Source organism: Callorhinchus milii, unplaced genomic scaffold (assembly GCF_018977255.1).
Source record: "Callorhinchus milii isolate IMCB2004 unplaced genomic scaffold, IMCB_Cmil_1.0 Scaffold24, whole genome shotgun sequence".
NCBI classification, from domain to species: Eukaryota; Metazoa; Chordata; class Chondrichthyes; order Chimaeriformes; family Callorhinchidae; genus Callorhinchus; species Callorhinchus milii.
Window position 1 is genome coordinate 8,313,726 of NW_024704765.1, and position 11,024 is coordinate 8,324,749.

Here is an 11,024-nt window from a genome sequence, read left to right on the forward strand (position 1 = left end):
TCTCTCTCGCTCACTCTCTCACGCCTCCAGTTTTGTTCCCAGACAAGAGAGCAAATGACCCTTTTCCTGCTGCAAGGCGAGATGGGTTGGCTGGCTGTAACAGGCACAGGTCCCCAGGCAACAGAGGGGTTTACTTAGGCACATGAAAGAACACCAACATCTCCCAGTAGAGGACAAAATGAAAGTTGTTGTGTGCGTAAGAGCTGCTTAGCACACCCCAGCCTGTGCGAGAGACCAGAGCTGCCATTAAACTATACGACATTTGCCTCGAAGCGTTTAACAATTCATCTCCCAGCGCTGAGAAACAGGGCAAGGAGGACGTTTAAATCTTTCATTTAAATTAAAATAGCCGTGGTGAACAGAGGGAGAGAGAGAGAGAGGGAAGAGAGAGGGAGTGAAGCAAAGAGAAAGAGAGATTGAGAGAAAGAGAGAGAAAGTCGAGCTGAACGAGAGAAAGAATTGAGCTGATGAACTATTTTCTTTGCGGACAAAAAGAACGCTGGATATGTCTTAAGGAAATGAAGAGAGATTCTATTCTATTGAATCTCTAGTTTGGGCAACATCAGAGTCTGAGCGGAGAGACAGTGAGAGGATTGTTTTTTCGTCCAGCGATCGATTTAAAACATTGATTCAAAATGGGATCAGGCGTGCGCTCAGTGGGAAGGGCAGAGTTTCCTCCGATGGCTCTGTCTACGGAATTGGCTTTATTGGGCGCGAATCCCAACGTACTTGGGACGCGATGGGTAAAGGAAGCCATAGCTGGAGACACCACTCTCTCCTCGGGCTCTCTCTCTAGTACTCGGCCCACCCCTGCCAGCCTACTGTAATCATCCCAGCCAAGCCCAGCCAAGCCAGGCCAACTGTCTCCCCCCCCCCCCTCTGCCCTGCCCAGCCCAGGCCACAGCCTAAGTAAACTCTCCGCAGAGCCCTGAGATCAGGCATTGATGCATGGAGAGGTGAGTGGTGGCTTGGCATGGCAGAAGGAGCCAGTGTTTGGGTTGGCAGGAGATCAAGGTGCAGTGATTCTGGTGGCTTGGGATGTGCTGAGCGCCTGATCAATGCTCCTCTCTGTTTGCAGGCTCAGTGCTGACAGGCACAAGGTGAGCTTTGTAACATTGGCTTCAGTTTTATGGCTCAGAGCTTGTTTATTTACCATACACCTTTGGGGGCGGGTGGGGGGTTGGCGGGGCGTGGGGGGGTGGAGGTTATAGGGTCACAATCCATGTGGCAAGATTGATCTTTTCCTTTACCATTCTGTGAAACATGGTGTTTTCATCTCTCCTTTGCCCCTCACCCTACCTGCTCCCTTACCCATGGGAGATGGGATGGACGAGAGGTATAGGGGCGGGTGGGGGAGGTGCTGGCTCTTGAAATGAGGAATCCATTTAGTCCCAAGTCTTTCTCCCTCCCCACCAATTCCTGTCTGTCCTGTCCCGTCCAGGCCTGAGGCGCAAGTGACCACAAGTCAGCAGCCGGGCCACCCGCTGACCAGCCAGAAGGCCGAGGAGGCGGACGATGAGGAAGAGGAGGAGGAGCTGGAGGAGGAAGATGAAGAGGAGGACGAGAGCCTGACGGAAAAGTCCCAGGACGATCCCGTCTCGCCCAAGGTCGAGGTCAGAGCAGCGTTCAGAGAAACCAAGGAGGAGCTTCCTGCCCCACTGACAATGGGATATGAACATTCCCGCAGGTTTGTCACATTACTGTATGAGTGGGCACCGACCCCTTACACCTCTCCCCCACCCCCCCCACCACCCACATCTCCCCACCCCGCTCACCCCCTTCATGTCTTTATTCACAATAGGGTGGAGGTGGTGGGGAGTGGGGTGGGGGAGTGGAGGGGGGGTTGCACTCTGGTGGATGGGGAAAGAAACATCCTTAAGAATAAAGGGCGGAAAATGTTTCAGGGCCATTTTCTCCCGAAATTGGCCACATTAAGTTCAGATCTAGAGGATTACGTCACGCAGTCTGCAAATTGCTTTGAATAAAGAACCAGCGATGAGTAAAGACGCTTTCTCCAGCTTCACACAGTGTTTAGACCATCGTCCCTCATGCTTGGCTTTGCTTCCCCTCCCTCTCCTCCCTCCTCACTGTGCAGTGTATGTGTGCATAACAGTGAGTGAGTGAGTGTGTGTGTGTGTATATCATGGTGAGCATGTGGCGTGTGTATCCACATGTGTGTATCGGTGCGTTAATGCGTTTTTGTGGGTGTGAATCGGTGTGTGTGTGTATGTCGTTGTGAGCGTGCGTATCAATGTGAGCACGTGTATTGGGTGTGTGTATTGATGTGTGTGTGCGTGTCAGCATGTGTATACACGCGTGTGAGTGTGTGAGTGTGTATATACACCCGCATGTGCGATTTGTGCATGCAAAGCCCGATCTCGCTCGGATTGACTCAAGTTGTGACAAGGTCAGATGGCTAACATGGGGTCACCTTCTCCCCTCCCACCTCCCCCCCCCCCCCCACACCACTCCCGCCCTCCCTGATCACCTGCACAGGTGTATTGCTGAGAATGAAGCTGGCCTGTTGGCTTTGGAGCAGACAGAGCCTTTCACAAAAGGGCTGGACCTGCGCAAGGCAGCAGAGGAGCAGTATCAAGTTAAGGAGGCCGCGATCTTTAACCCAACCTTAGACTCCGAAGCAATAAAAGAGACACTGTACAGGCAGGCTAAAACTCAGGTATGGCAATGCAAGCAAGTTGACTGGGAATGTTGACTGTGTAAATTGTACGTGGGTGGGATGGGTGAGTGATGGAGAGAGATGGTCGCTTGAAATCCTTCCGGACCAGATTTAGTCTTATTTTACAGAGCATTTCAGAAGATCCGGAATTCGGAAAATAATCCTAATAATAATAATAACAATATTAATCCTTGCATTTGATATAGAGTATTATCACGTCTTCGAGACGTCTCAAAGCGCTTCACGAAATATACCGTAAAGTGAACCGACTGTGTATTTTGTGGGCGAAAATGATCGAATCTGATTAACCGAACCTATTTTAACTTCCCCTGAAAGTTTCGTTTTAAGAACCGTGGGAAATTTTGAAAGAAGAGGCTTCAGAGATCAAGGCAGTTATTTGCCAAGTCCTGGGCGCTCCGAAACACAACCTGTAAATAGAATCAAGGTTAGAGCCGGGGTGGAGTTTGTACCCACAGGTGATTGGCAAAGGTTAGAAGCTTGAGGAAGATACGAATTGCTGGACGATGGAAGACTGAGGTCCATCCAGTTTGCCTTCGAGCATCCTGGCGATCGCATGCGCACGTCATGTCCTAAACTATACGCTGTGTTATGACGAGGGTGCCAGATTGGGTCAGATGGTGAGGAGCGAGATCTAAGCTAAAGGGACAGGGAGCCAAGCCGGGGGGAAGCATTTCAGTCAGGCACACGTTTCGCTAAAAAGAAAGCAGTCTATTTGACAGTGAGCTGCTTTCCGCGAGTTAATTAATCAGAAGCCCTCTGAGTGCATCGTCGATCGGGATATCCTCGCTCAGTCTGTGTTCTTCTCCGTTCCCACACTACAAAGGGTTCTGGTCCCCAACCCCACCCTAAGCCCGCCGCCCCCCCCCACCACCCCACCGCCCCTCATCTTGTCTCCTTTCAAGTTAAAAGGGGACCTAACAAAAAGGAGAAAATGTTGAGATGTTTCGAGATGTTTTTCTCATGCAGTCCAGGCTGACCCCATGAGAGAAAAAAAGTGTGCGTGCCTGTGTGGGGGACCGGGGACTGGGTGTGGGGCACAAACAATGCTCAAATTGGCTCCTGCATTCACCTACAAAAATACACAGTCACTACACTTGAAGGAAACTTTGAGACGATTGTTAGTAAGCGTTCCAAGGCTTTACGCCACAAAATTAATGAGAAAATTAACGCTTTTTAAATAATTCTTGTATCTTGATTGTTGCCTTTGAGGGAAAGTGTGTGCTAACGGACCTTTTTTTTTCTTCTCCTTCGTCTTTTTCTTTCCCCTTTTCCCCCTCCAACCCAGGCTTACGCCATGATGCTCTCGCTCTCCGAGAACAATTCCCTTCATCCGTCGTCGCAGAATTCTCTGGACGCTTGGCTGAACATGGCAGGAGGTGCCCAGGAGACTGGCACATTTCACCCAATCAATCATGTATGAAAGAGAGAGAGAAGGAGAGAACGAAAGAGAGAGAGAGGAAGAACACGGAGGAAGAATGCTGCTCCCGACGTATTTGGGGAGGGAGATAGGGGACGGGGCGGGGCGGGAGGGGAGGGGGGCTAAACTGGGATGGGGTGGGGGGCAAATATGGGCTGAAGTCTTGGGCGCAGCTAAGGAAGATTCAAAGATTCTTGTCTGCCAAGCTTAGGAAGGTCGTACATCACTTTCAATCCTGTCTTCACCAGCGATGTGGTTTGGGACCTTGAGTTCCACAAGTAAGGAGAGAACGCGAGAGAGAGAGAGAGAGAGAGAGAGAGAGTAAAAAAATATTTATTCCTGTTCTGATTTTTTTTTGCACAAAGAATATTGTTATTGCAGGAGGTTTGGTTTAGAAAATGTGCTGAGTGTAGCGCAGGGAGGAGAGATTGCTCGCTCTAGTCTCTCTGTGTTTCCCACTGTGCCCTGTTACAGGATAGCAAATCCCCCCCCCCACCACCACCACCCACCCCAACCAACCATCCAACCAACTAACCCCCCCCTCCCTCCCCCAACCAACCCCGTTCTGTTATAATTTTAAATTATCCGCAGAAAAAAGGGAGTAGTGTGGGCGATGGCGAGGCAGGGGGCGAGGAGCTATAATAACTGTGCAGTCAGTGATCACAATAACCTGTATATAAGAGCCGCAATTCTCGCTCCCCCTGACCCCCAACCGCAGCTCCTCCGCAAACCCCCCACCACCACCACCCCGCACCCCCAACCCCCCACCCCAACAACGCCCCAATTCCGTTTTGAAATTGCATTTCTTCTGTAAGAAGCAGTATTGTGTCTTGTGCACTTAGTTGTCATGGCGGGGGGACTGGGGACTGGGGACTGGGGACTGGGGACTGGGGCGGGGGGTGGGTTGTGGGGGGTGGGGGGCGTTGGGGGGTTTGGAGGGGGGAGACTTGAGTTGAAATAAGATGAAGAAGAATTACTGTATTGAAGGGAAGGACCAAAAGTGTGTGTTGATGTTGTACCATAACTGTCCAGTAGGGGGCGTCATTTGTGCCAAATAATAATATGGAGGAGTCTTTCTTGTTAACAATTCTCAGACAATCAGTTTCTTATCCTGTTTTTTTTTTTCCGTGTGTGTATTTGGGGGGAGGAGGCTGGGTGGGGATGGGGGGGGAGGGGAGAGGAAGAATTGTTTAAGCGCGTACAGTTCGTTGAGGATTGCTTCTATATTCTTGCTATTTATGTTTTATTTTTCACGGAGAAAAGGTAACAGAAAGAAAGGGAAGAGAGAGAGAGAGAGAGAGAGAAAGAGAAAGAGAGCGAGAGAAAGTAAGAAAGAACAAAAGAAAGAAAGAAAGAAAGAGTTTCCTTTTGTAACTGCAAAATCTCGCTCAGTTTAACGTCTCGTTTGGAAAGCGCCAAACCTTTTGGAAGAGAGCGGGGGAAGAGGACCAAGAGTATTTTTTTTGACAGGGCTTTCCGTTAAGATCGATGTGGCTGGATTCTGCGGTACAGCTTCCATCTTCCGCAGCAAAAGCTATCCGGGGAGGGTGGATGAACTGTGGTGGCGGCGGGGAGAGGGGGGAAGAGATTCCCCCAGTCCTATTTCCCCGCAACTTCACCCCCTGCTTTAAGCTCCTGTAAATAGTTTTGTGGAGAGTTTAATTTGAGCAACTCAGATTGGCCTCTCGCTTTTATGTTACTTTCCCCCCCTCCACCCAACTCTCCCCTTTAAGCCCCCCTCCTCCTCAACCTCCCTCCGCAAACCCCTCAGCCCTCACCCTCCGCTGTTTGTCTCGAACAATACCCCCCCCCACCACCACCACCAAAAAAATTCCCCAATTTTTCCTGCTCTTGGGCAACTCCCGTCGTGAGATTTTTTTAATAAAAATTTCCCCTCTTGTAAATAAGAGAAAAGTGAGAAAATAATGTCTATTTTGCCCCCTTCCCCCCCCCCCCCCCCCCACCCCACCTTCGGAAGAGAGAGAGAGTACATTCCAGCACTTTGTGTGTGGGTGAGGGTCGGGAATGAGGGATATTTACATATTGTTATAGACATTGTTATATTCCCCCTCCTCCTCGTCTTCCCCCACCCCCCCCCCCCCCAACGCAACCACATTCCGCCCCATGAAGGCTCCCCACAGCTGCTTTGCAACGAACACAGCAATTGATGGGTTTTTTTTTTACCCATAGCATCGAAGTGTCCCAATTGAAATCTACACTCACCAAAACAAAGAGGAGGCCAATCGGCCTCTATCCAAACCTATTTGCAACCTGCGCCCCCCTCCCTTCCCCCCACCCCCATCCCCCTCCTCGCTATGCGCAAACTGGCTGTCGCATTCGCCCACAAATGGCACAGTCACTATACTTTACTGTAAAATCCGGGTGAGGGGGTGTGGGGGTGGGGGGGGGAGAGGAGGGCTGATGTCGGGAAGGGGGAGAAAACATGGGAGCAAGAATAATTGGGAAAAATTCCTTAAGTTTGCAATGGCGTACTCCATCCCCACCATTATCCAAACATCCCCCATTACCAGAGTAGCGACTGCTCCCGCGTGCACTGTAGCCAATGGCAAATGGTTTGAACCAAACCATTTTCGAGTCTGCTGTAGGTAATTGTTTTGTGGGGGGGTGGGAGTGGGGGGGGGTGTGGGTGGGGTGGGCGGGATGGATGAAAGGGAGAGGTGGGGGTAATGCCCATTGGAGCCTGGTGACCTGATTTGACGATTAACTTATTTTCTCACGCATGTTACTGATGATTATGTTAAAACTATGAGCACTTATAAATGTGTGTGCGTGTTCCACAGTGATCTATCTGTATCTCTCCTATTTATTTGACCAGGAAAAGCCTCCCCTCCTCTCTCTCTCTTTCTCCCTTCCCAATACCCTCTCTTCCCATGTTGCCACCTTCTTTGCTCCCCCACCCCATCCTTAACCACTGAAATAATTCAGCCAGGTGCTTTATTGGAAGAAGACCTCTTGTGTATCGATTGCCCTCTCCCTCCGCACGACCGTAAAGAGATGAATGCACTTTTCAGGAACTCATGAGAATCTTCAGTGGGAGTTGGGTTGAGGATCTCTCATGGGACCCGATGGGTTATCAATTCCATTGATACGCTCAACTTTTCAGCGCTCCGAGACCCTGCCCTGCGCGAACGGCGCTATATAAATGCAAGTTGAATCAAATTCAGTGTATTTAAGATATTTTCTTACCCAATTTTGCATGATCTTAAGTTTCGAGGCAAAACAGCCTCACGGGGTTAAGACAAGGGGGAATTTCCAGGAATACCCCTATCTCACATGCCACCCCCTCCCCCACTCTCCCTCCCCCCACATTTGCCCGGTTCCTTGAGAAGGAATCCCGCACGTTGAGGGTTTCAGAAATCCGAGCCACACATTTCCGATCAAGAAATCTGTTTAGAAATAGCGTAAACTAGATACGGACAAGCCACTTGTCAATCTCATATATATATATATCTATATTATTGTTTTACGATGATATGCTGCCATATCAGAACCATTCCCGCTCGGATTTTTTTTTAAACTAGATAAACAAGCGATTCCCTATTTGGGAATACTCGTCTGGCAGGAACAATCCATCCGAGACTCCCTCTGTGCCCTGAGAACGAGTCTGGCCAATGCACTGAGCACAGAGCCACCGGCCACCCACGACACTTCAACATTCTTCGCACTTAATGCTTGTGTTGAGAGACAATTGCCGGTCGGTCAATGGATTAAACCTCACCGCGGTAACGGTGAACTCCAAACCCACTCCCCTTTCGGATTGGTATCGGCCTCCCCTCCCCAGCTTGTCACCGGACACTGCGAATGTAGTGTGAGGTGGTGTCCTGTTTCTCAGCGCGTACCAAGCACCGTAGTCATGTTCCCTACAACCCTGTGATCCCGACCTCCGAGATGCATTTGTCTTCAAATTCTTTCAATCCTGCCCTCGATCCCGTTTTCCTTCAGGCCTTCGGAAAGCAACCGTCTTTTCCGAATCAATCGAGACCAAATTGAGGAATCTTCCGCGCTTTCCTCCCCGATTCCTCCTGAATTTTAAGACGCAGGTGTCTTGTCTCTTCAGCCGAGGTGTAATCTCTCGTGTCTCTTTTTTTTCACTGAGCTCTGCAGGTAACCGTATTCTCAAAGGTTCACGTTCTATTCGGGGAGAGTGGCAGAGAGGAACAGAGGAGGGGAGAGGAAGAGCGAGGGATAGGGGGAGAGGGCAAGCAAGAGAAAAAAGTCTTAGTCCGATTAAACTTGTTTTTCTCAAATAAAAAAATAAGACGTCTCAAACGTGGGGGGAGTGGGATTGAAATCGGGAAGCTCTTTTCGAAGAGATGGCACAGACACGATGGGCTGAAAGGCCACCTTCTGCGCTGTATAATTCTACGGTTCTATGTGTGTGAAAACGATATGAATCCAACTCCAGTTAGACAATCTTGCACCACTTGGGACTCATCCTCCAAACCCCCCACCCCCACCACAACCCTAACATCCAGGCAAGCTTTGCCGCGGAAAAATGTGTGAACCAGCCCAAAGTTAATTTTATAGTACAGGTGAATCTGACTGCCTGACCCGCCTCTTCACTCTTTATTGTCTTAAGTCCTTTGTGGGTGTTTACTCTTAACTTTATAAATTAAAATGTTTTTAAAAAAAAAATCGTTTCAAACAGGCCATTTTTTTATATATATATATATATACACAACAAAAAAAAAGAAAAGCGCTTCGGAAGAGAGAGAAAGAGAGACAGAGAGAGAGGGGGGGGAGAAAGACACACAGAAGCAAAACTCATCGAGACTTAGTGAAGTAAAGCCTTCTTATCTGGGTGTTTTAATGGTGCCCGGTCATTTCAAGTCATTGGGATTGTATAAATCTTACGTTTTAAAAGGAGAGAGAGGAGAAAAAAGTTAAAAAAGAGAAAAAAAATTACGGCAGTGCATGGCTTGTGTTTAGCAGTTGACGTATTTGTGCTGACAATACTGTAGATGCACTTATTTGTATATTTGTGGTTAGATGTCTGAAGTTAAGAGTCTCTTAACTGCCCTGAAACAAGAGGCAGTGTTTTTTTTTGTTAATAAAAGCTGACTAGTTTAACGAAACAAAAAGAAAGAGTTACATGCGCGGAAAATTTAAATTTAATCGTGGAGGGGAGTGGGGTGGGGTTGGGGGTGGGGGGGTGGGGGGGTGGGGGTGAGAAACTGTTTGAGGGGGGAGAGAGAGAGAGAGAGAGAGAGAGAAAACACAAAAAAAAAAGACCTGGAAAGGACGAGTGTAGAAAAAAATAAAGTGAATGATTGACAAAATTTCAGTGCATTACGAAGCCTGTGTTCTGTATTTCATAGAGAATTGAAAATGGGGAATAAATTCCAGCCTGATTCTTATGTTTATGATGTAGAGAGTAGGAATGTATACCAAATGTAATCTTTCAAATGCTACAATGAATTTATACATGAAAGTGATCTGCAATAAACCTGTGTGCTTTTTATATTAAAGAATTCGCTGTGTTTTTCTCCCGACTCTATCCTTTCGCTGCGCTGCGTTAGAGTTCTTTGACTTGTTTGGTCAGCCGGGTGTCTGAACACACGCGGATGTCTGGAGAGAATTAGGCTCAGGTTGGCAAGAGCCAGGGTTTGGGAGACCCCCACAGTGTGCGTTGGGGTAACTGCTGGAGCTTAACCGACTCTCGCTGCATAGCTTGCTGTTGATAGCATCGTCTGGCAAGCTTTTCCACTGCTTGGCCAGCTACGATCACTCTACCCATCAGTGGAATGATCCCTGCCCTGGGAATTAAGAGAGTCTGGGCACTTTTATCAGCCTTCTCTCCATAACCCACCACAGCTGTTAACTGCCCTCTTTATAGAAATATCTGCCAAATCATGATCGCTCGCTGCATCGCATGGCTGTGAGCAAAATTGGCTGCCGCATTTGGCTACCAATACACAGTCGCTATACGTCACAGTAAAACGTCCAGCCCTTTGAGTCACACGCGGACGTGATAAGGCGCTGTAACAAATGTGAGGATTATTGTTATGGTTATTGTTAACAATATCTTGCCCGAAGCATCTAATTTGAAACCTGTTGCCCCTTTAGGGCTCCCCACGCCCTGAAGCAAACAACCTGTACGCATTTTACTCCTATCGTCTTCTCGGAAATCATTAACTAGGCCGGTCGTGCTATATGTTAAGGGGCGGAGCGTTGCAGGAACCTGCTGCAAGGAGGGAGGGAGTTCATTGTTTATTCTGTCAACTTGTCCCCCCTTCCCCCTCCCCGCGCGGTGTGGGTCAGAGTCCATCCACTGCACGCAAGCCTTCACGTAACTTCATGAGCAAATTCAGGCGGGCCTGAAATTCCACCCAGTCTTAGCCTGGGGATGGGTAAGGGGGGGGGGGAAGGGGATGGCTGAAACTTAATGCGGTGGGAAAGCTTGTGGAAAATTTTAAACGAGCCTTGGAAATTCGGACGCCAGGGCTTTAGAAGAATGGCTTGCAAACAAAGAATGGATTTAAGACGTCTTCCACAAATCATCGACACCACCTTAAATATTAAGGCAAGACTTTCTCTCACAAGCAGGGTCGATAGATCTGATACCTTAGCTTTGCGGGTGGGTCGAGGGGTATGGGCGATCGAGTCGGGCGTGGGATTAATGTTTTAAAAAACAAAACAGAATTTGAGACAGAATTTGATCTGTTCCCCCCTCTATATCTCTTGCCCCCTCTCTCCCGTTCCCCCCCCCCCACCCCCACCCACCCCCACCCCCATGTTCCCCCCACCCTGAAGCTCTCACTGAACTGTTTAACGGGGAGAGTGATGTGCTTCTTCCACTTGACAGTAGAGAGCGCTAAAGATTAGCTAAAGGCACAAGATGCAGGACTGGTGAAGACTTGCCTCTTCCAACATGGGGCACACCCATAG

General features: G+C 48.9%; 1 protein-coding gene across 4 annotated transcripts in view; it reads left to right on the forward strand.

Moving 5' to 3' along the window:
• The window catches only part of prdm16 (PR domain containing 16), a 113,557-nt gene extending 109,347 nt beyond the window's left edge, over nucleotides 1-4,210 (forward strand). For all 4 annotated transcript variants that reach the window (XM_042343565.1, XM_042343562.1, XM_042343564.1 and 1 more), the window contains 3 exons: nucleotides 1,442-1,687; nucleotides 2,497-2,677; nucleotides 3,984-4,210. In XM_042343565.1, coding sequence (XP_042199499.1) covers nucleotides 1,442-1,687; nucleotides 2,497-2,677; nucleotides 3,984-4,118 — 562 coding nt within the window. In that variant the 3' untranslated portion in view covers nucleotides 4,119-4,210. The remainder of the gene's footprint in view (nucleotides 1-1,441; nucleotides 1,688-2,496; nucleotides 2,678-3,983) is intronic.
• The last annotated feature ends 6,814 nt before the right edge of the window (nucleotides 4,211-11,024 follow it).